We start from the raw sequence: 25,540 nt of genomic DNA, 5'->3' as shown, positions 1-25,540 counted from the left end.
ATACTAAGAATGATGCAGGTTCAGATTTTGATGTTTTGGACATGCGCGCTCGAGTATTGCACAACCTAAAGAAATAAATGTTTGTAGCCTAATTCATTTACTTGGTGTTATGGTTGAACCTTGTTTCATGCGCATGTGCATAAACCATGCAATACAATATAATGAAATGTAAGATGATAATATGGATATTGAAGATTGTATGTACTACAGCATTGACATGCTACAAAGTCGGAAAATTTCTAGCTAATACGAAGAGTTGAAAGTCTTTGATATTAATTTTAATAGCACAAGCTGCGACTCATAATATACCCTACTAATAGAAATTCGGATGTTAATTACCTGATTCTTCATCAAAATCTTCTGCAAGTCGCAACACTAATTCCTCGTCGTATTGATTGTCAAGTATCCATAATTCGCAATCTGTTTCATCCAGATTATTTTCTTTGCATTGCGCAGCGGCTTTCGCTAGATTTTCATCAAATCCTTGCTTTACAAATGATCGAATGATCCTTTTTTTCGCAGCAAGTTTTGTTTCAAGCTCTAATGAAATAATGACATGAAGATGCCTCAGACAGGCAAGAATTGAACAGAAAGAATCACCTTCATCAGAATTTTCTTGCATGTCACCATCATCACTACTTTCTACAACTTCAGTAGCTTCCTCTATGATATCCTGCAGGAGATTTTCCATATCTTCTCTGGGTAAGTGTGAAAGAAGGCAGAACACCTAATGTATATATGACAAATATATCATGAAAAAGAATCAATTTTTTATGATGATGACTGAAAGATCACTCACTTGGTCTGTGAATTCAGATTTCGCCAGTTTTTCGCAGAGATAGCCGATCTGCATTATACTGTAGTCATTGAGATGGTAATGCTTCAAACGCATAGCCTCGATGTACTCATTCCAACTAAGAGATTACGACTAGATGAAATGCCTGCTCAGGAAGCATTTCATAGTGGCTTACCTCTCTAGAGCATCATTAAGCACAGTTATCACCTTCTCCAAATCTTTTTGATTACAAGAAGAGCTCATTTGTTGATCATTGTCAAAGCTGAGGTATACCACAAATTTCTTGCCTTGACATCTAAAACAGAGGATATACGTTTCAATATGAGAGTCTGATAACAGAAATTCAAGGATGATCATGGAATTGCGCCAAAATTATTGCAAATTTGTGCTAAGACTCAAGTAGAAAAAAGAGAGTATATTTTCATTTTCGCCATTGACGTGCTTCGTTGGTGGTAAGGTCATAAATTTACTCTAGACTTTATTAAATGCATTTATATTCTAATTTCTGTATGATTTTACCTTGGTGAGTGGTTGCAACCAGTACACATATAACAAATTTTGGAAATAACACAAGAAAAAAATACGAGCCAAATAGAAAGTAGCCGTCTGATATTCAATAACAGGAGTCGTTCACGGGGTCAAAAACTAATCAGTCACTTGACTCAAGTATGAGCATTTTGAAATCTACTAACCATCAAATTGAAGAAGTGTATTGCTACTGAGAATCTCTTGTCGGTTAAAGTATTTGCATGAATGTTGAACATGGTCAAGGGTAGTGATCAGAAAAACAAGATTAGGCTAAAATCAGATAGGACACAGAAAACTAGATAACTTTCAATGGCGAGGAGCGTTTAATTTCAGTACTTGAAAAAATTTTGCTACTCAACTCGAATCAATAAAACTAATACTCGATTCAGAATCGAGGACTCGGACCATTGTGCTCAGCCCTACAGAAAACCTTACATATGGTCCAAGCTCTTCAAAAGCAGCGATAATTGAGAAACTTACATGACTGTGGCGGACCATTTGTTGAAAAGCATGCAGCCAGAATTCAACAAATTTATGTAGACTTCAGTCAAAGTGGCCACAGAATTCATAACTTCATTGAATTTGGCCACATCGTGTTGTCCTTGTTCCGCATCTCCCGCAATCAACATGAGTTTTGATTGAAGGTCTTTCAAATCAGCATAATTGTATTTTTTCTCATCTGTAATTAACAAATATCACTGGTACAATTTTCATGTCGAAAATGATAATCACTCGACCTTTTTCAATTTTCAGTGATAATTTCAAGCATGTTTCCATAGTTGGCAATCCAATTTTCGGTTTAGATATTTTGTATACCCCTGAAGTATTGATGCATTGAGCCAACTTCAGTGACCGAGTTCCTTCTGATCCATGCAGCTGACTTATATCTTTCAGTTTTTGAACTTGCTTCCCTGTACCGGTCTAGAGTCACACAAGATATTATATTGTGAACTTCAGTCAAGATTTACTTTGCATAAAGTCAATACCCATTTCTGCAGAAGCTTCCCGTCTGCATCTACATTCTTCTTAACAGCATTCAGAGCCTCAACGACATCTCTGAAGCTTGCTTCCTTTTTCAGATGGAAGATCAACGGTGCAAAACCAGTTACAGCGCTCAGGAAGCACGAGATGCGATTGACTTCCTCTGGAAAATCTCCAGCCGATATCATTCCAAGATCACAGAACACCTTCACTTCACCAAGATCTGTAAAATTTGTGTGGATGTATGCTCTAACTGTCGGGAACTTCCAAACACGTTACCTTTCATATTTTCCAAAATCCAGCTTATTAAATCTTTCTCAAGTACAAATTTTTCTAGTATTTCCGAGAGCTCGGGGCTGGTCCATATTTCATCACTACTCTCATCATCGACTTGAGGGTCAATACTTCCTAATCCTGCATCTTTGCCTTGATTTAGCTTCTGCATGAAGGAGTTGTAGGATAGCAAGTGACGACATACGCGAAGGCATTATTTGGTAAGGTAACACAATGTTCATTTTATGTGGATTCATGCAAGCCTTTGGCTGAGGTGTTAAGTTTCATAAGAATTGGAAGCCAAATGCAGCTTGCAGAAAGTGTCGACTTAAAATTGCGTGCATGTATTCAAAGTTTTAAAAAACCTTTGCAAAATCCACATTGACAAATTCACAGGTGAGTTTGATTCGTCTTTTTAGCTTTTGAATGTTCCGAGCAACTTTTGCCCCGGCTTTCAAACGAAAATAACTGTGAATCTGATTTGCTCGTCTTGCAATAACATCCTCAGTCATTTCTTGGTCTGCAATATATATACATAATATAATATGAATACCAGAAATACTTGCGGTTTACTGTTACCTTGTAAAACGTTCACAAGCAGTTGAATTTCATCAGATATGTTTTTTCGTGCATCTCCAGAGTCAAATAGGTCAGGAAGAACAGATACCTGCAGCGTGCCTGCCAAATAGATGACAGTTGCGATTTATGGAATATCTTTTTGCTGGTGCAAATAAATGCATTCAATTGTTTAACTTTACCCTAATTAGGCTACTTCATCATGACCACGTTTGTTCATTTTGGCTTGAAACCTCTATATTTAATCGACCATTGGTCACATTAACCAACACATGGTTTGTTTGTTTCCTTGAGAAAGTAGTTCAGGGCTTTGAAGCCAAAGCCGGTGGCGTACATATTCACAGGAGTCGGAGCTGACCCCAATCTATTTCATAAAATGCTATGCTACTACTATTGGCTGACTTCACAGAATTTGACATTGGCAGCAACCCGTCACAAAATAATAAATTGTTGCCGCATTGGGCCACCTTTGACTAACTAACCGCATTTCAGGGGATTTGACGGCAGAACAATCACACCGTCACAGCTGCAACCCATGACACTGACAATTGATAGTGTTCACTCAGATATTCAGCACAGTTGAGCTGGAACCAGAGCAGTGGTATCAACGAGTATGGCTTGACACAATACACATGGTATTAATTTTAATGATTCGAATCAAGCAGTAAAAGACGATTTTTTCGAGTACTCCAATTATGCGATCCTCGCCACTGAAAGGCAATTTATCAACGAGAATTATAGTTTAGATGCTAATTTTCACTGTTGAAGCCTTGAAACCTTGGTTGGCTGTATCGTAGCGTACGGAACATTGTACGAAGCTATGAACGTTTTCATGTCATGATCATCCCTCAACATTGTCGCCAATCGGAATGAAATCGGAATGGTCAAAAAATACCATAATATCTTTAATGTGATGGATAACAGGCATTATATTCTTTGTGGTCGCATAATAGGTATATATTTGAAATTTGACATATTACATTCTATTATAACGTCATAATTAGTGATGCTCGATTAATCGACTCGACTCAAAGCATAATATGTGGTTCATAATCGAATCAATCCGGTACTCGATTTTGCCCAGCCCCATCAACGAGCTCCGAACCTGGAGCAAATTTATGATGAAAGAGGTCTAGAGCTGGACCGGAGCAATAAAACATATTCGCTTGCTCCAAAGCCCTGCTTCAAACCAGAAGTGCTGAGTCACAGCACCAGCATTTCCGAACATTTTCTAATTACTGGCAACATGTTTCTCACCCGATAATATCTCAGCAACAATTTCAATTAGTCTCATGCGCACATTTTCTTTCCACAGTGTGTTCAATACATCAATCCAGGTGACTCTGTTTTGATGAATTGTTTTGCAGAATTTTTCAACCGCACCATCCCATTCTTTGCGAAAAGTTCTACTCCGCTACAAGCAGCACACAGAAATGTCAAATTTCAATAGCAGAACAATTGTAAGTCGAATACTTACTTGGAGAGATTCGAGCAGCTCCAATTCAGATATAATGTCCTCGGACAGTATGTCGGATGACATATATTTTCCAAATCTACCATCTTGGTAATGAACAATTTCGTTCAACTTGGCATCATTTAAAATTGGCTGGGTTGTCAGCTCGTGCATTCGAATTTCGACTGCATCTGGAGATAAATTTTAACTTGAAAACATATAATCAGATAAAACTAGCAATCTTACCATCATTCATTGAATCACATAGAGACAAGAAATACCGCAGACATGATGCGACTGATTCAATTGAATCAACAATGTTATCAATTTCCAACATTTTATCGGAAAGTATCCAGTCTACGTTGGAACCTTCTCCGTCAGTCTGAGCAGTTATCTATATTGAAAAACAAACACGGTACAACATAACAACTGCAATGAAAGGATATATATGTGATAATAAATTCCTGCATTATTCACAGATGTGACGAGGCTGATTGAAGGTACTAGAGTGGTTTGTCACATCCTGATCTTTGCACCAGATCCTGTTCCTAATTTTCCAGTGCCACCACGAGCATCATAATGCTCGTCAATTTACCTTTGAGACTGATACTAATTAGCATTCCACAAATTTTCAATCTTTGCTGACGAGATGTACTACTTATAGGAGCACAGGAAAAATATAGCCTACTTTGGTGAAATTGACACATACAGTATTTCCTAATGAATGAACAATGAGTAAAAATCCATTAACAATGGTCGGCAGATACTGTCATTGTCTGGAACAATTACCATTCCCAATAAAAAGAGACGAGATATAATACATGCAACATCAACATAATGTACGAAATATCATCTATAATCAGCACAATTTAATTTGCGGAAAATATTTTTCTGAATTTGGACGAGCTTCTTTGTTTAGCTATATAATTAGCAGTAGAAGCTGCTTGATTGATTCAATTTGATGTGTTCGGTATTTACAGATTTATAGAAATTGTCATAGGATCTAAATTGGACATACCTTGTAAAAACTTGAGATTGACTTGCAATGCTGCAACATGTATTTCGATTCAGATAATTTGAGTGATCCTTGCGAAAAGCAAGTTATAGCAGTACGGAAATCCGACTGCATCCTTTTTAGATCTTTCACATTAGGGTCATTAGATCCAATCAGCGTTTTGTCTTCACCTGATATTTAAAAAAAGAGCATGCTAAGTATTGCAGTTTACTTGCCGAAATACACCCCATCTCAGTTCTGTTCATATAATTCTAAATGAAATTGCAGATATCATGCATCATACCATAAAATGGTTCCATCATCGCGCAAAGTGCAGTTCAAACTGCGCATAACCATTGTTTCATGCCACTGCCATCTATATAAAGTGAATGAGCACCCTTTGCATTAGGGGTCTGTAACCAACATCAGGAGTTATTATCAAAGATGTCAAATTCACGTCCACGGTTAACCTACTCTGCATGCTTCAGTGACCGTTTGTTTTTTATGACAGGCTATTAAATAGAGATCCATTTTATTTTGAAATTATGATAATACGATTGTGAATTCAGTATCTTTATAATTAGAGAAACCCATGTATTGTACAGTACTAGAAGATGGTATAACTAATACCGATAGCTTGCTTACCTATGCAATTATGTCACTTCTACCATATACATATACCATAGTCGGATGCAAATCAAACCCAAAACCCTGTCTGATAAGTTCCTCATTTGTGAAGTTATGTACTTACGAAACGCCTGGAATATCCGAGAGGCAAATGGCCACTTAGCAATGAAGTAGATGCTATGCATAATCCCACGAGATTTTTTAACTTCCGGCAAGCGAACGATTCTGTCATATTCCTGCACAGCCATTCTGATGAGAAATTCTTTACCAGATGTACGCCACCATGGAAGCCAATGACCGTCCTGCAATAAAGAACACCAATTAGATGTAGATCAAACACGAAAACTGAATTTCTTGTCAATTCACACCTGAATTTTAGTAGCCCTAAAGCAGTTTGATCGAGTGTTCAACTCATTACCTAGTTCAGCAGGTATTTAGAGAGCCGAAGAACGGCGAGACCCTGGATACTTTTCATGAATATCACAAGAATCGTGACGCGAGTTTTGGTTGTGACTTAATGATCTCTAAGGTCAAGGTTCCACTTACAGAGCAGCAGATTTGATGCCAGTACAGATGATGATAGGTTACATCACTAACATCTATATGGAAAAAATCCCTGTCCATAAATCATGCCCAAGATAGGGCGCTGTTCGTATCAGTTCAACTTCAGACATATGTGTAATCATTTCAAATGTCTTATATTACTCACTGCCCTGGTAGCAATATACAGAGAAAAATTCCCAAGTGGAACATATACAGCATAGTGGCTAAAAGCAGTGCATACATACCATACCATACCATAGGGGACAGGCCTTCTTGGCGCCAAATATTGTCAAGATTGTACGTTTCAGCCCGCATCATTACAGAAGTCAAACACTTGCTTAACATTCCATTTGCATGCCTCTTAATGTTCTTACATTTTTATCACTATCCATAAGCTAAGGTTATAATTGTCGTTTCGACTCCTCCCTATCAAGTAATCATTTTCAAACAGAAATAAGAGTTGATACTGAACCATAGTCACTGTAAAAACAGATACACTTCCCATGTGTGACAACCACTTACTATTTTCGAAGATTGTTTGTAAATCTGTATCTATACGTGTACAGGACTGTATACTATCTGAAACAATTTCATATCAAACATGGTTTTGTCACTGAAAAATATCGACACTGAGTATTGTTTGAATAAAAGTTCAACAATTGCTCATACTCTTGATCAACCTAGTTATTAGCAAACAAGCCATTCGTTGGTGTCTGTAAAACCTAGGTTGGCAGTTTTCTCCTTCCTTCTAGTAGTTGCTGAGTACTGAATAGAAGGAGCATATTGTACCTCAAGGATGCTGTTTGTGCATTGCAAGGCATATTCTTCCAGCCATGCATGAAGGCAATCTTCAAAGGTTATCTTTTTCCATTTCTCCAAATATAACCGAAAGTATTCTTTTTCACGAGTACCCCATACCTTCATTTGATGGTAAAAAAATACAAAAATTGAAGGCACATATTTTCATGAGTTAAACTTACACTCTTTGTATACACTTACATGCTTTGTGATTCTCCGTGTCTCATTCATGATCTTACTTCGGAAAAATGGGTCTATTTTTGTGTGTGACCAGCGCAATTTCAGCACTTCATTGACAAACTGGAAAGACAAAGCTAAAGAGGCACAGTACATCCAAATAAATTTCTTCAAACCTGCAGTTCCTCAAGAGATAAATGATACCAAGAAGACATCCAGGTACAGATGTGAGATGACATTTGATGCAGGTTTTTCTCAACAAAATGCTCATTTTCTTGTATTCCCTGTAAAGATATAATCATTGTCATTTACAGAAAAAAAGCCTATAGTACCAATCTTACACTGATGATCAACGCTTACTCATTTTTTAGAATTATAATATTGTAAATGTATTACTTTTATTCCCATATTTAATTACGTGTCGTAGAATTACAGAACAGTTGGGCAACAAAGCATTGTACAACAGCGAATAGACAAGAAGGATTTGATATTTTGATTTACCAACAAATATTCACCAGATTTGTAAATAGGATACAGTTATGTTCTCCTTTCTTTATATGCTTACATAGTTGAATATTTATCCATGAAGATTTGTGGGAAACTAAAATTTCAAGGATTTGCAGCAAAACTGGACTTCCCATGCTACTGATATCTTTGAATATTGAATAAGTAATATATTAACATACATAACAAAATATGAAAGTTGTATCTGATCCTTGGAAGGCTGCCACTGTGCTCACAAACACACAGTCCTAGGCAAGAATTAGTTTGATTCATCTGCACCTTGCGTGATTATATGGCAATTCCTTGAAAATTACGACACTTTCATACTATTCATCTGTATCTCAATCTGGGCTGAATGGTAAAACTCTCAATATTGGTGATTCAAAGAATATAAGGTTGTTCCGTTCATTACACACATGGGAAATAAGCAAATAAAACACCAAAAGATCAGTAATAATGACTTTCAGTTCCTATAAAAAAACATTAGAAGTCACACTCACTGGTTTGGAAAATATCAGTTGGGTGGCCATACTTGCTATTTTCATGACAAACATGATAGCTATAGACGAATCCTTCAACATAGTTGTTGTTGTCTTCTCAATGATGGAAGATAGCATCTCAAGTATATTTTTTGCCATCTTCATCAAGCCTTCTTCTCCACCCATGGTGCACCTGTATTGCAATGTCAACTTGATCATTTCATGTGTTTAAGGAAACAATCAAACTCCTACTTGATATTTCCCTGGAATATTTGAAGGAAGCAATCTTCAAAGTAAAATTGTGTTGGTACAGCCTTCAAAAGAATCTACAATAACAAAATATTGAAACAATCTCGATAAAAATAATAATTCAAGTATATATACCTCTTGTGTGCTGCAGTACTTTTCTTTGGAAATTAAAATTTCAAGGACCGAGTCCAGCGGGAAGTAAGACGATATTGGATGATTTTTCCTGTCATTCAGAATAGTCAACAACGATGATCGATTGATCAAGTACAGAAAAGTGTCAACCATCCAAGGAAATCCTTCAAGATGCGTGAGGATTATCTGTCCCATCGGCAGCAAAGATCTAGTAGAAAAGGAAAAATTATGACATTTTGTGCCAACAAACTTTGAAGCATTTTTCTCACTACTAGTTGGTAGAGCAGTCACCGACACTAATCTAGCCATAAAACTATGTTCCAAGTACAACTAACATAGCATTTGCTAAAGTTGACCAAATTTGCAACAAGTGCGAGTATAAGGCAAAAGGTTGCAACCTACTTAAATAAGGAGCAATATATGCAATTTCGGTGTCAATGTCAATGATACCCTACAAAATTCCAACATTCATCTCTCTGACACAGGGTTATAAAATCTATAAAATTTTAGGCAATATTTTGTGATTTGGTAACTAAGGCCGTGATGGAATTCTATAGAAATTGATTCAAGAAAGTAGCAAAAAAATCCTGTCATGCAAAGTTGAAATAAGGGGTCACCAACTTGAAGCTAATTGAACTTTCTAAGCTCCGGAATCTATAATACTCAGATCACAAATAACATATCAGAAAAGTTTTGCATAGGTAAGTACAGCTTATTCGAGAGCGAGCGTAGTGGTGAGCGCCGGTGCCATCCATGCGGACAGAAAGGGTTCGATTTCCGTTGTCGAAGGTTATTCTGGGTTGCTTGTCCCCCGTGTCGTTGTTCTTACGACGACAAAAAATCCAAGAACATAAAAGACCAGAGCAATAAATAGCTTCTAAAAAATAACCGATGAAGAAAGAATAACATCTAAGAAGACTGAAATCAGGCACAAGGTCAAGGTGAATGCTGGTTCCAGAGACCCCAACTGGTTGGTCGTTCGGCATCCTCCTATCTGTTCATTACATCGCATTGTGTGTCTTGTATACTGCATTGTACATTGTGTGTGTGTCTTGGGCAGATGAAAATGTAATCTGTGAATTGATTGATTCATCTATTGCAATGGTTCCCACCTTTTCCCACCCACGTACCATTTCGAGATTTTATGCAGCGCTCGCCTACCACCTCCGTAAGTGACGCTGCCAAAGGCGGTCAAAAATGTTTCCACTGCCAATTGAAGGCGCAGTATATGATTTCTGCAGTGGATATATTTGGAATTCTTGTGGTCAAGCATATTAAAACAAAATTTGGTTAGGTATGAATCCTAAAGCTTTACAACTAGCTGTCTTCCCCGTAGCCTGTCATTGGTGGAATTGGTCCTACCCACGTGACCTGTGACCTTACCACGACGACGACACTTCAAAAACCTCAAACTCAACCCCGAAGGAACTAGTAACTCCCTTTGGTCAAAATCAAACAGAATCTACTCGAATACCACCTGGAAGACCTTCGTCTACCACAAGTGGTACGCGTACCCAGGTTGGGAACCACTGATCTATTACATTGCATTCCTGGTGATATATTCTATCTATATGCTACGCCATGATTCACAGCTATTATTGTACTATTGTTAAACTACGAGTGTTCGCCGAAAATATTCGGATTTATTTCAAAGAACACCGTATATTATTCTATCAATATACTGTAATTACTTTTGCAGCAGTTTCCACTGCGCGTCATTTACTCATCAAGGTATATTATAGTCTGTAAAACAAAGGATATTCACCTTAAAAATTTTGAATGGAGAAGAAAATATCTACCAATCAAGCAAACTTTACGGTGACATGGTTTGTGACGAAGCAAAATGCATATTCATTGGTAAAGCTAAAAATTTCAGTTGAAACCAAAATATAATGTAATACTTTTGGATCTTCTGTTGATTGCTCTCTTTCTTTATATCTGACCATGACAGATTTTCCACATTTGGCAACATGGATCTTTGGAACAGCCGGCTTCCCGTTCTTCTTGATGCATACAATTTCCTGTGATCCTCACCATAACGGGTAATAATCCAGTACAATGGTAACGTGAGCACCCATTCAAAATTGGGTTGTGAACCACGCACCATATCAATGACATGGCGATAAAGGTAGAGGAAAACATCAGCCAGCGGTGACCTGATTGATTAAAATTCAAAGTAATTTACTATACTCTATAACAGTGGTCGGGAACCTTTTTCGCTTCGAGAGCCATGTTAGCCCCATATTTTACATTTTAACTCCAAAGAGCCATACACGTCCATCAATTGTTACGTCACAATTGAAAATTCGTTACGTCATGGTAGTACTAATTCGTTAATAATGTTATTGTGTATAGTGTGGGTTGCCTCTGTATACCGCTGGGCTCATTTGGCCAGCACGTGATTCATAGGCGCTTGGTCATATCAACATCGAAGATTTAGGTGCACATATGCGTCTATCATTTTGTGCAAAGGTTCCATCTCTGACGGTCTTTCTGCGAGTGCAGACGCGATATCGCATGTTGGACGGCACGTTCTCCCATAATTGTGAATATAGTTAGACTCAATTCCGTAAATTGGGCGTATTTGTAATTTTCATGAGAGTAGCCATCAATACTTGAAGCAAAAAATCGAGTGACAAGAGAAAAAATTTCAAGTAAAATAAATCAGCCACAAAATATTCTACTTTATGGTCATATACAAAGATCTACAACAATTATGACTACGCCAATGCGTCGGAACAAATATTTTAGTCATCGACATGCTAAAGTTTGCGGTCAGGCTAATCAGATTTTAGGTTTGTCTTTCAAGTTCACAATAAATTACCTGGGTAATTAATTTTTTGGCCGCACTCACGGGCCACTGCTGGCGCTACAGCAACTTAAATTTGAGGATTTTGTAAAGGGGTCCGAGCCCATAACCCTGGATACACCCTGCTTTGACTTCTCAAATGCATGTTTATGCTGCCACGAGAATAATTATTCTGGCCATAAGAAAATTTACTAACAAGTTGCTGGAATATCGATAAAATTAGGTACAAATTTAAAAATGTGTCAAAGAGCCATATCTTATACCCAAAAGAGCCATAGGTTCCCGACCACTGCTCTTTAATGTATTACAATGGTTACCTTGTAGGATCATTCAAGTATTGTCTTTCAATCTCTTTACGTAGAATCTTTTGATGGGTACTGTCAATTTCACTTGTATCAAGACCCACACATATGAAGATCACGAGGCGATAATGATCAATCTTGTGTTTTAGCTTATGCAGAGAGCTTGCCAAGTGCAAAACTCGAATAACTCTGACAACTTGTTCATCCTGAGTCTTGAGAGCTTGCAAGGATTTTGATACCCACATGATTGCCATATCTTCCAGATCCTACAATGTGGGTAAGGAATTAGAGATAAAACATCATTAAATGTCCATTAAAACAAATCAATATCGGCACTTTTTTCTTTCATTTAGATGGGAAGTCCATCATCAGAGAATAGAAGACGTAGATATGAATAATTGAATATGAATGTAAACAACTTTTGTATTAAGCAAAATTCTGAAATCATTTCAATTTGGCCAGTAGGTAAAAACAAGAGAATAGGTCCAAAAACAATTTTTGACATTCAATTGCTGCAATTCTTGCCTAATAAAATATTTATCACTACATTCTATATGAACCATCAAAACAAAATTGAATCTCTTGACAATAATCAGTCTGATCTTGAATAATTTGGCAACACACCAGTATTTGGCTTTTATGATGTCTCGTCATTACCAGAGTCAAACTTGCCGCTTCAGAGATAAGCTCAATAGAGCTTACCATGAGAAGTCACACCACACGTATGCAAAAAATGAAACGTAGCAGTCAAAACAACCTGTAAATAGCCTTTCAATCAGACACCAATTTTTGAACAGAAAGTATGAACATTCAATTGCGGTTCCCATGTATGTTCCCTTTGAATTTATATTACTTTGAGAAGTGAAACTGCTAGCTATGTTGATTGTTGACACATCACTGTTGAGCAATGAATAATTGAATTTATCACAGCTTCAAGAACACGATGTGCGCAGGCACGGATGATTAGAACTCGGTGGAAATGAGCAGATCGTGTCATGTACATTAGGGCTGTTAAAAAATAACTTTTTTCCCCAGATTCTAGCCATTCACTGATTAAATTGTCCGGTTACCCCGACAAACGCTGCACACCAAATTTCGTTCAATTCTAACAAGTACAGGACTTTGCAGATCCAATTAAAAATTTTAATTTATTAGGATAAATTTTAAAAAATTCAAATTTTTGGCCAACCCTATGAAATTGTTGATCTGTCTTCAAAGACTATGCAAAACAAATTTGTCTCAATTCCAACTAGTAGAAGCAGAGTTATTTCAGTTTTTCATTGATAATTCTCGGATTATCCTTGATTGGTGGATAATGCTATACTATACTTCTTAGAATTGAACCAAATTTGGTGTGCAGCGTTTTTTAGAGTAAGCTGACAATTTAATCAGTGAAGAGAGAGAGAGAGAGAGAGAGAGTCTTCATTTTCATCCAACCAAAATACATAACACACGGCAGTGATTGTGGTACAGAAAATATGCATGCACACTGCACACTGTATTCGGTATTAGATAGGAATGATCGATAAGACCATGAAGGTCTATCTAAGGATCTAGTCTGATCACACCAGCATCAAACAGGTATACTTGACTCTAAACCAGGGGTGGGCAAACTACGGCCCGCGGGCCGCATGCGGCCCGCAACACCGTTTTGTGCGGCCCGCGAGAGTCTAAAGAAACTTATTAAAAATATTGATAAAATGCTTACTAAAAATCGAATTAATGCAACTTTTTTTTAGTATATTGCAACATGATAATTCTAAGGCAGTGGTTCTAAAACTGGGGCGCTCCTCCCCCCTTTCCTTGGGGCGTGAAAGCATCTGAAGGGGACCGCGAAGCTGAGCTCAAATGAAAAAATTTTTCGCGCTCCGCGCGATTTACACCCAATCCACAGATATGGCTCTGTGTTTAGTATGAATTTCATATTCAAAAATCTCTCATCCACAGTCGTCATCTTCCACGCCATCAAACTATCCGATTCGTTCTTTGTATGCGTAGAATTAGGGTATTTATATTTTATCTACACATAGTAGAAGCGTGTTTGATGCTAACATGGTTGTGATGCTGTCAGCATTGTGTGTCCTGGAACTAAACCAAAAGTGGAATTAGTAAATCTATGAGCAGTTCGCTGCTCACAGATTCAAATTTCAATATTGTTCTAAGAATCGGGACAATCGGGACAATCGACTTTCATCTCTACAGTTTTAACACATTGGTTATTGAGTTCGACCAGCCTATGAAATCTCGCCACTGTTTCTGACGCGTGTACGATATCATCAAAGCAATGTTTGGTTTTTTAAAAAGCCTATATATTAGTTCCTTGTCCTCGCTATGTGATCAAATACCAATATTGCGTTTTGGTGCGGCCCGCGAATGGATTCAGATGTTGAATGCGGCCCGCGAACTGAAAAGTTTGCCCACCCCTGCTCTAAACAGTCAGGCTGTATGGTTGGTTGAATGGCTGGATGCCAGATGCTAGTTTCTGAATATTAGACTTCGTTTTTCATAATAGGAAAAAAACAACCTTCGAGGAATGTAAATCCGGCAAACAAGGTATCAGATCAGTCAAAGCGTTATTTTAAAGCACTACACTACCTCTTATAAAATGAGGTTAGTGTCTGGGACCACTCTGAAGATTTAAGTGTCCGAGGCATAGAAATCAATAGGACGGTAATTTCTCCTTGCAGGTAAAAAGTGAACTGGTAGTTATATGTAATAATGGGATGTGGTAATATGCAGAGCATTCGAGAGCAAGGTGCTACATTTCGGGTTACAATATTTTGGAAATATGAATAAGGACCATTTTTCAAAATTTTCAGACTTGCAAAACCGAAGGAAAATCCTGGAAAAGTGGTAAATTTTTCCCACTTCGTGGTCGGTTGACTAAAAATAAGGTCAACTTTCCGGCTCAGCCCAAAAGAGAGTCAAGCTTAAAAAGTCAAAAAAATAGGACAAATCCTCTTAAAAGAGAACGTATGGTGACCTACATGGTGACAGATTAGGAATCGGGCAACAACAACAATAACAATGTATTGGTCCAATGTAAAATTACCATGAAATGTAAAAAATCATGCAAATCGAGCAAACAAACCATATCAGATATATCAATATGGTATCTTCTGTCCGCGGTTGTATCCCATCCTCTTTTGAATTGGTCAATGCATGACTCAATCTCTTTTTTCTCTGCAGGATTGATGGATCCACTAGCAGACATCGCCGGTGTTGGCAAATGTAAATACACAGAGGATTTAATAACTTCGTCAGGATGGCGTCCATGAATATGGAGCATTGGGACATCACGAAAGATGGTCCGATCTGCAAAAACAATACAAAGACTACAATGGATCATATGTGATGTGTTCTGTACATATTACAAAATGCTGTAACGCTACATCTGTGAACTCGCCTAAAAATTCTATGTTTATGTTCTATGTCTATATTTTATTTCTATGACAATGGACGACGGTTCTAATCTGTCAACTATGGAACGCGTCTCATCCAATGTTCCATTCCACTTAACCTGCAACACTAAGAGGGGGTCAAAATTAACAGTAATCTTTTCATGGAAATTCAGATTGTTCTTGCCAAACAAGTTGGTGTGTTGTTCGGAGAAATGAACACCCATCCGCATACCGTCATGCAAAAGGTGATTTAAGAGCTCCAGAGTAAAATTAGCAGATTAATGAGCAATGAACATGATGGGGTCCCTTTTGCCCCCACATTGCCAATTGTGTAACGATATCACATCTTAGTGATTGTGGGTTAATGAGAATGCAAATGGTGTGACAAAACAAAACAAAATACCTCTGGTGACAACAGCTACCCGATTTACAATTTTCTCTGTTCCTCTTGGAAGATATTCCCAATGCGGCCAACCGCGGATATAGATACAGTATTTGTATTGGAATCTGTATTTCTCTTCTTTCCTCGGAAGGAAAATTCGATAGAATTGTTCGTCCCTAAAACAACAAAACATTGATAATTTGGTAGAGCGCCTGAATTATATCAAATAGCCACGAAAAACATAGCTAAACAGAATAGATCCTAATCAAATTTGAGGGTAGTACAGGCAGCAAACACCAAGTAATTTGCATTGGACAAGGACTCCATCAAGCGACAAATGAAACGTTTTTCACCATTTTGCACTTGACACAAGACAATTCACTCAGGATCAGCAGGGGTGTAACCAAGTCACAATGTTCGGAGTCAGTTTTACACTTACAGTTTTGACTCATGTCAAGTGGAATCATTTTCAATTCATCACCGATTCCAAGTCAGGGGTCAGAGGGCCAAGTTTAAGTCGTAGTGTTAAGGCTCGATTCCCAGACCAAGTCATCGTGTTACCTGCTCTGTTTCGAGTTCCAATCATGTTCAATCAATTTTTTTACAGCTCAGAATGGGTGATATCTAATGCCTTGCATTTATAATATATAAATTTTAACAGTATCGGCCACATTTTTAAGTACCAGTACTGAAAAACGAAATACCACTACCAATAATGTGGCAACTTTACTATTCTTCAAAATTACAATGAAACGCCTGTTTTGGCCGTCATGGTCTCGTGTCATCTGACTTGGTCGAGTCATGTGCGAGTCGAGCACAAGTCTAGTCAATAAATCAATTAACTCAAGTCGAGTAATGTCATTTTCTGTATTAAAGAAAATGACTCGAGTCAAGTGGAATCACTAAAAAATTGAGTCATTGCAACCCTGGGATCAGCGCAAGTTCTCAATGCTGGTGCTTAACATCTGAACCATAAAATCAATAACAGATCTCGAATCACAGTTGGCGACAGGTTTGGCTGCCATTGTTGAAATCAAACATTTAGGGATAAGAACGTATTGAGGCCGATGACTCTGCAGCCAAGTGGGAAACCATTGTCATGCCAATTAAATACTGCAATAACCGACATTGCAAATAATGAGACTTTTCCGGAAGGACCGCGGAGGAATTTGTGTTACTATTGTTACTGGATGCAAATTTTGGTTGCCAGAATGATATAAAAGGAATGACAAACTTTACATTGAAAAGTTTAGAGCAGGGGGTGGCCAACCTTTTCGGCCAAAGGACCACACTCAATTGACGGACCATTGCGATGGCCACTAGCCGCGCAAGGCGCGAAAATATGTCAAAGTGTATAGGTCAATGATATTGTTACCGAAGTATTTTACGGGTCTGCTATGTATCGCTGGGCTCAGTTTGCAAAGACAGGACTATTTGGCACCTAAACGTATCGATATCCTAAGCTTCGGCCAACATGCATCAATAATTTTGTGCCTAGGTTTCATCGGCGACGGTCTTTCTGCAAGCGCAAAGGCAAGGTCGCATGTTGAACGGCACTTTCTCTCGTAATTGCAAATATAGTTGGACTCAATCTGGTACATTTGGCCTAATTTTTTCATTTTCAGGAGGGGGTGACAATATTAAAAGCAAGAAATCGATTGACAACATATTGCGCGAAGCGTTAAGAAAATTTTTACTTCAGATAAATCGATTGCAAAATATTCTACTCTTTTGTAATGTACGAAGGTCTACCAAAAATGTGACTTGCCAATGGATCTGCTAATACGTCTGAACTAATATTTTAGTCATCGACATTCCAAGTGTTGCGGCCAGGCCAATTAAATTTTTGGTTGGCCTTCCAAGTTCACAATATGGGCAATCCATTTTTGATAATATAACTAATTTCGAAAATTACCTCACGGGCCACTCAAAACCTTCTCGCGGGCCACGGGTTGGCCTCCCGTGGTTTGGAGGATTATTTTGAAGCAGACCTGGGGCAAATTCATTTCATTTACCACATTTAGAGACAACATACCAGCAGGAATTCAATTTATTGAATTATTGAACCGTGATAGTGAGCAATCCTGGATTTAACTTTACGGAAACAGTTTTATCAAACTCGCTCCTTACAACCTATTTCTGGGATAACTTACTCCACTTAACTATCTGCGCATGTAAGCATATAACTAATTGGCTATTGTACCCAACACACTCTACTTGAAAATATGTAATCGACCGATTATCGATTTGCCGATAATATCGAGTCGATATCACACTTCCAAAGAAACATCGGTGCCGACCATTGGAGGTAAAATATATCGGCTATTTCGTGATGTCACAGCATAGTAGAGTGAGACGGAGAACTATAATCTACGACTGCTAGACTAGGAATATTGGTTTAATCCTTATAGCATACTAACAGAGGTGGTCAAAATAGTCACTTTAGAACAGGGGTGTCAAACTCAACTGGAATCGCGGGCCGGATTCGAACATTTTTATCACTCGCGGGCCAGACCAGTCAAATGATTCCAAAATGTCACCTTCAAATCCACACCTTTGTTTTTCACTAGAATGCTTCATTATCAAAGCTATGAATAATAGACCAATAGCATACAATATATTACATATCCTGTGGCTCGACGCTAACAACGGCATCATTCGCAAACAGCAGAATTGGTAAAAACACAAGGATTGGCCGATTGAATGCGGTTCTAAACCACTAAAACAGTTGCTGTAAGTCATGTAACAACCATATAAGTTGGCATATTTCCATGCTCTGCCTTTAGTTTTAGTCGTGATATGGAGTTGGACCTACATATTCGTTGTGAGGAGTACAAGGAGTACAAAGAAAGCGGACGATGCAATTATTCATTGTTTTTAAATCATCATTCGGGTTTCTCTGGTGACCGGGGCTTGGGCCATTTCGAGGGCCTTTCGAGTCAAAATAAGGTATACAACCGAGCGACCAAAAATATTTGAATTGTATTTTTCATGTAGCTATTATATTATGCATTGTACCGTACAGTAGACACACCGGTTTCGCAGAGACGAAAAAATTCTTAACTCAGGATGTGGTGTCAATATGATCTAATGGTGACTGGAGAGAAAACGCAACACTGATGCCGGATGCTTATAATGTGATCTATGAACGAACAGTTCGACATTTGCTGTCTGGTGGGATTATTTTCGTCTTGTTTCTTACTTGAAATCTTAACTTTTGTTAGAAATGTGCTGAATAATACAAGCATTTTCCATTTCCTTAGAATTGCTTCACGGGCCACATTAAATCATCTTGTGGGCCGTATGTTTGACACCCCTGCTTCACAGTGTATGGGTATGGGTATCTATGACATAGAAGACAGATATCGTGTCAACTAGATTTCGCTAAACGTAGATGTAATAGAAGTCAGTCAATCAATACACTTTCCGTTATACCTGTCATATGTCATTTCCATCAATCCCCAATTCGAAAAAAGTCCTTCGGTCATATAGATTTTAACATCTATTGGTTGATAAAGTGTGAACACCACACGCATTTCAATGGTATCTAAAGAAATGATGAGAATATTCAAAAATCTAGACTACCGCAATAGCAAGACAATCCAGAAATCGGCTTTATGATATGAAAGCAATTAACCATTCTAAACAACACAGTGCATATTAAGTAGCCTTCATTTATGAAATTTCAAGCTGAAATGAATCAATTTCATCACAGCACAGTCATCATCGTAGAAGCATATACAATTGTTTATTTGGTTGGATTTTTTTAATGTGGAACCTTACCAGATGACGTCTGCTACATATAAAGTCCGTATGAATCAAATTGAATTGTCAGCATACAAAATCAAAAATTAAAAAACTAGATGTCCCTTCAAAGTAACTGCTTTGCTTACCATCGGTTACAGGAACAGTCACAATACGAGTGGTAGTTGCAGACGCATCATGAAATTCTTCATCAGTTTCATCGATCTCAATATTGCCACCCACAGCGTTACCAGTAACAGATGGATTCTTTTCGTGTCCGGGTCGGTTAGAAGCTAGTAAAAGTCAAAATGTAGGAAACAAATACATTAAAATGATAGCTAATGTTAATTGCGTTCAAAGAGAGGCGGAGAAAGAGATAATATTGAGTAAAAATATTGATATAAGAGCTGATCAAGAACAGTTCGTCAAGACCAGGGGTTCTCATATCAGTTTCAACAGCGTACCTTTTTAATAATGTGCACGAATGGTGTACACCTTACAAATAATGCTGCATAAGTATACAGAACGAACTATGTATTTACACTTTCACATCATTTCACTGCAATGGATGAGCTTGATGCTACTCCAGGAGTAAATCTATTCTTGTTAGAATTTCGGAAAGGCATATTTATGTTCGGCGGAAAGTATTTTCTGTCGCCGCCAGAAGGAACGCCTCTACGCTCTTGGAATATTTTAATAATGCTCTGTTGTTCTAGGTTATTTATAACCAAATATGTGTTCGTTAACGTTTGTTATGTATCGTTACTGCCATCTCTTGTATGTCTACTAGTTGTTTGTTTTTGTTACGATTACGCCATACAGACAAAATTGCTCCTACATTTCGAATTTGATTCACCCTATTACCGACGTTCGCTACTGATGAGAGTCAGTCGAAAAGCTTTTAACGAATAAATTAACAATATGAAGCTATTGTTTCGCAAAATTGAAATAGTTATGAAAAATAAAACAAATGGATAGATATAGCTCAGATAGCATTTTTCAATTATTTCAGTTAACACATACATGCTTGAGTTCCCTGTTCATCTTTTCCGGCATGAGGTGTTGATTTCCTGAGTGGTGTTACTGTAAAGTTTTTAAATAAATGCACTCTTTTAAAATACATTGGATCACAAGAAACTTGCATATAATATAACGTTCTTTCAATACAAATCAGCATCAGGATGACTCTAGTCATGACTTGTCTCGAATCAAGACTCAGATCACCTTTTTCGAATGACTTGACTTGAAATTACCCTGCGAGTAATATCCTCGGCAACTAGCTCATGTAACCTGCGACTCGTATCGTCTTAGTAGTTTTGATATGTAATTTGATTATTCATGGAGCATCCGACAAGGGTAGTCTTTATTGGTGAAAATATCTGTGCTTTGAGTAGAGCTTCATCAGACTGAGCTCTTTTTAAAGCAAACTTGACTTCAGTAAAACTGTGGCCAATAACTTGAAACCGAGGTCTTTTTCTTATTGCTTCGTAGATTTTAAAGCAAGATCTTAACTATTTTGAAAACCTAGATTCATGTGTCGATTATGTTTCCAGTATTCAACACTGATTGCTCCTCAGTGACATTTGAAACATACCAAGAGATTTTTTCACATATAATGAATTACTTTAAACATGGTCTGTTCTAATTTTTGTATCTCCATTGTTGCATAATTGCTAATTGGATATACACTTACACAAGTTGGCGAGATGAGATAGGAAAGATCATCGTTGATTGTACATATAATTCAAGATTCTTCTTTCATTGTTTTCATATTTGCATGGATTGAAAAGATGTGTTAGTTAAAACTTAGTTTATGTGTATCAGTAAATTTGCATTGATTGGTAATTGCTATCCCGAATCTTCAATCACTGTCCTCAAGACGGCAATGGTACTCTGGTATCAGTAACCTGTTTTATTCTGCATTACACATTGTTTTAGCTGTAAACTTTGTGTATTATATCTCAAGAATTCAATACCTGTCCAAAATAGAGCAACTTAATTACTTTCAGATTGAATGAATAATGCCAGTCACCCGTACCTAACCTGGGCAGATCGAAGTGACAGAGTGAAAGGCTTTCGGATGAGTTATACTTTTGAAGTGCAGGGGCAAATAATTAACATACCTGATCCAGATCGAGCTGAGTGACCAGTCTTTTTTAAGTATTCTTTAGCTGGTGGCGTTGGTTTATCTAGAAATATTGATGCGACAAGTCTTTACCACTCATTCCATAAATCATTCTTTAAATACGTTTTGATCAATGTAGAATCTTCTAATTACCGGTACTATGAATCAATGTTGGGACAGGATGGAGTTGTGAAATAGCTTCAGAGAAATGAGAAGCGATTATTATCGATGTTTCAAGATTTCATTGACTTAATTCTGTGTCATTTGATAAAGTTTACAATTTTTGTATGTATCTATGCATTCTAAATTTTACAATTTCACATTCAACGGGATAATGGACCACAAACTGTAATCAGAGATTTCAAATACAGATAGGTGTGAATAGTGCGAGATAACAATCAATCTAATTGATGAAGAAAATTCCAAAAATTATATTAAAACAATAAGGTGAATTATGTGCATACACCAAGGAATTTTACCCCTGTAATTATTGGAGTATGAAAAACATATTTTGAAATACCAGTCACCACAAATACAATAGTCCTGATATAAGATATATAGTATAATATTTACTCTATATTGGCATGGCATTGCTTATCCCAAATAATATTTGGCTTTGACATAATGCAGTGGCTCCCAACCAGTGGGGAATTAATGGTTTCCGGTGGGGAATAGATACATTTGTTAAAGATTATATTCAGGATAGTCTACATCAGTGGTTCTTAACCTTTTTTCCTCCAGCACCCCCTTTCAAAAATTATCGTGCTCCAGCGCCCCCCAACCGCATATTGTAGGGAATGTAATAAAGACAATGAGTAAGAGGGAGGGCCGTAACAGCACTTCGTCAACCCCCCTACAAACGATTGCCTTGCGCACCCATAGCATGATAAACCAAACTTCTGAGGGCTTCGCCCCCAAGAACCCTGTAGCGTGATTTCGATGGTCAGCAAAGTTTGTGTGGCCTGGTCGCCCTAGGTACCAAAATTCCCCATAATGCATGAATGAATAGGTGGTAATTACATATGTAAGTCGCTATAAACTTTTTATCCTCTCAGCCCACGTCATCAGATTTCCCAGTAGCGCTGAGCGAGCTGTTGTATGGGAAAATAAAGGGCACGTAATTAATAATTGAACATATTCGGGCGTGCTCGTAGGAACAATTAATTCGTTACCAGGGCCGTAACAGCACTTCGTCAACCCCCAAAAACGTTGGTCTTAGGCACCCATCGGTTGATAAACCAAACTTCCGGGGGGCTTCGTCCACAGACCCCCTTCGGCTATCTGCTATTTGCTGATACTAGTCATCTACATTGGGTGTCCATTTACTGACCCAGCTAATCTCGCCTAGACGCGCGAAGCGCCAAAAATTTCAATAATTAATGATTTCATTGGTCAATATGATCGGGAATTGCATGTATATTGATATCAATTTTTATCCTCTCTCTGCTCACGTAAACAGATTTACCGGTAGAGCTGAGTGATGTGTGATTGAAAAGGCAGGACCCCTCAATATGAATTATACATCTTCGGGTGTATATCCATTTGCAGGAACGAAACGGCACTTCGTCAGGCCCCCCGAAAAAACTTAGGTCTTGGGCTCCCATAGGGTGATAAACCGACCGCCCCCCATCACGTTGTTCGTTTTGCCACGAAATCAGCTGTACTGTTCAGCGAGCCAGGGCGAAGCGCGAAAACTTTCGATAATTCATGATAAAATCGGTCAGTAGGCTAAGATCGGGAATTGCATATATATTGCTATCAATTTCTTGTCCTCTCTGCTCACGTTACCAGATTTACCGGTAGAGCTGAGTAAGGTGCAATGTTCCGTCTAAGCTGCTCACGTGTGCAGTGCTGACACGGTCTCTGCGCACAGAAAATCTACGTTGCGCACAACAAATCCGAAGTTATGACCTTTTATAGTCGTTATGTACTGTTGTCCAAGGGTCTGCGCAGTGAGTTTATTGAGTGTGCGCAGACTAATCAAAACGTGGAGCGAACTATGTGAGGTGTCTTGGAAACTGAAGGGCCCGTAACTAATAATTAAACATATTCGGGCGGGCGAACCCGTTGGTATGACTTCGCTGCATGATGTTATTTCGTGACCTCCAGTCCGCTACATCAAAAACATAGAATCGCCCAACAGGAATATCTAGTTTTAGATATACCTGTCGCCCAATCGTACTAAACTGAAAGACACACACGATTTCAAATTGGTATTTCTTCACTGGCATATAATTTTTCCTGCCAGATGGAATTCATCTTCTGGGGTTCAGATTGCCAAGACAGGAACATTCGGTGCCAGTCATTTAGGAGCCCATGGACAATTAAACCTATATGTGTTTTGTAGGCTATATATAACGAAGTTTTTGGTGTTAATTTCTCTGAATACTCATTAAGGATATGTCCTGCCACCCCATCATCTACTGCGAAGCCATTTTTCTCCAGCGCCCCCATATCGCGCCCTGAGCGTTTCCGCCCCCTTCAAAATTGCCAGCGCCCCTGGGGGGCGCTAGAGGCAAGGTTAAGAACCACTGGTCTACATGTTAACAGAGACACATGCGCGATTACCGTTGCCAGTTAACTGCTCTGGAATGTATGTATCGAAAATTATAAATTGAGAGTGCCCTTGGAGGACGCCTAAATGTCCTCTTTTTCTCTGAATACCACGAAAAATACGACCCCAGCGCTGCGAACGTCAGAGTTTTATAAGAAATCGGGAGCCGAGTCAAAGTGATGACCCTTTTTCAGTAAACTTTTTTGAATCACCACTTTTCTTTGAGCTTTCAATATTTATAAAGAGTATCCTCTTGTAGGATCTCAAAATATGGTAACCATATTTTATATATTTTATATAAGAGTTTTGGGTAGTGGGAATGAAGACTCGGAATAAATCTGAAGTGGGGAATGAAGACAATAAGGTTGGGTGTAACGTCTCAATGGTTCAACAATCAACAATGACCACAGGATGCTTTTTATCGTCAACTCTAGAATGGAGTTTCGTTTGGCACTGTGCTGATTAATTTGTACCTTAACATGTGACCTCAAATGAACAGCACAAACACTTGACTTGATTCTGAAAGTACAGAATAAACTGATACTGAAGAGGAACACATGAACTACCAGGTGTGGGAGAATTAAGGATTTGGCATGCGTTTTGAAACCACACAATTACAAGTAGTCTGAGCAAAAAATGAAAGCTTACCCGGCATTTTTTCAATTTTTGTAGGTTTTTGTGTCTTTGAACCTAATTCAAAAACAGAATATTTCGTTTATTCTTTCAGAAATGCTGCTAAACAAAGTGATATGAAACATTGATCTACCTTCTGTAATCCTTCCCTTGATATCTTTAGCAGTCGATTTGACAGATTCTGAAATATATATCTGTATCTAAAATATCCAAAGACTGCTATGACCTCTCTCTCTAAAAATGATGTGTTCTCAAAACAAAGATAAAATTGAGATTATATTTTTGGCCGGATACATTTTCTTCGGAAAGCCTCTCATTGCAACTTGCAATATATAGATATGAATAATCACCATACTGGTCGAAGTTCGATTGTACGCTTCACCAGTACTGCGCAAATGCCATCTGATCTGACAACACTAGTCACGATTAATAATTCTCAAGGACATATTCAAATTAACCATGAATAATACAAATTAACCA

The 25,540-nt window shown here is 38.0% G+C and overlaps 2 protein-coding genes across 11 annotated transcripts in view; one reads left to right on the top strand and one right to left on the bottom strand.

The window, feature by feature from the left end:
- LOC145444355 (uncharacterized) overlaps positions 1 to 25,540 on the top strand; it is a 141,358-nt gene that overhangs the window by 50,021 nt on the left and 65,797 nt on the right. The gene's annotated exons all lie outside the window — the stretch shown is intronic.
- LOC145444330 (E3 ubiquitin-protein ligase rnf213-alpha-like) overlaps positions 1 to 25,540 on the bottom strand; it is a 70,083-nt gene that overhangs the window by 17,959 nt on the left and 26,584 nt on the right. For all 9 annotated transcript variants that reach the window (XM_080322284.1, XM_080322287.1, XM_080322289.1 and 6 more), the window contains 31 exons: positions 25,194 to 25,241; positions 25,076 to 25,117; positions 21,872 to 21,937; positions 20,772 to 20,831; positions 19,898 to 20,041; positions 19,440 to 19,551; positions 16,026 to 16,180; positions 15,313 to 15,536; positions 12,237 to 12,487; positions 11,012 to 11,266; positions 9,114 to 9,318; positions 8,982 to 9,055; positions 8,751 to 8,922; positions 7,923 to 8,030; positions 7,771 to 7,869; positions 7,561 to 7,689; positions 6,353 to 6,530; positions 5,626 to 5,792; positions 4,854 to 5,001; positions 4,632 to 4,798; positions 4,412 to 4,568; positions 3,158 to 3,256; positions 2,944 to 3,098; positions 2,585 to 2,744; positions 2,311 to 2,528; positions 2,062 to 2,245; positions 1,805 to 2,003; positions 972 to 1,091; positions 800 to 914; positions 601 to 727; positions 340 to 540 (listed from right to left, as the gene is read on the bottom strand). In XM_080322284.1, coding sequence (XP_080178410.1) covers positions 340 to 540; positions 601 to 727; positions 800 to 914; positions 972 to 1,091; positions 1,805 to 2,003; positions 2,062 to 2,245; positions 2,311 to 2,528; positions 2,585 to 2,744; positions 2,944 to 3,098; positions 3,158 to 3,256; positions 4,412 to 4,568; positions 4,632 to 4,798; positions 4,854 to 5,001; positions 5,626 to 5,792; positions 6,353 to 6,530; positions 7,561 to 7,689; positions 7,771 to 7,869; positions 7,923 to 8,030; positions 8,751 to 8,922; positions 8,982 to 9,055; positions 9,114 to 9,318; positions 11,012 to 11,266; positions 12,237 to 12,487; positions 15,313 to 15,536; positions 16,026 to 16,180; positions 19,440 to 19,551; positions 19,898 to 20,041; positions 20,772 to 20,831; positions 21,872 to 21,937; positions 25,076 to 25,117; positions 25,194 to 25,241 — 4,539 coding nt within the window. The remainder of the gene's footprint in view (positions 1 to 339; positions 541 to 600; positions 728 to 799; positions 915 to 971; positions 1,092 to 1,804; positions 2,004 to 2,061; positions 2,246 to 2,310; positions 2,529 to 2,584; positions 2,745 to 2,943; positions 3,099 to 3,157; positions 3,257 to 4,411; positions 4,569 to 4,631; positions 4,799 to 4,853; positions 5,002 to 5,625; positions 5,793 to 6,352; positions 6,531 to 7,560; positions 7,690 to 7,770; positions 7,870 to 7,922; positions 8,031 to 8,750; positions 8,923 to 8,981; positions 9,056 to 9,113; positions 9,319 to 11,011; positions 11,267 to 12,236; positions 12,488 to 15,312; positions 15,537 to 16,025; positions 16,181 to 19,439; positions 19,552 to 19,897; positions 20,042 to 20,771; positions 20,832 to 21,871; positions 21,938 to 25,075; positions 25,118 to 25,193; positions 25,242 to 25,540) is intronic.

This window comes from Botryllus schlosseri, chromosome 8, assembly GCF_051294905.1.
Source record: "Botryllus schlosseri isolate E-star chromosome 8, Bs_hap1, whole genome shotgun sequence".
Classification (NCBI taxonomy): Eukaryota; Metazoa; Chordata; class Ascidiacea; order Stolidobranchia; family Styelidae; genus Botryllus; species Botryllus schlosseri.
Note: the sequence above shows the minus strand (reverse complement) of the source record. Positions and strands in the feature narration are given on the sequence as shown.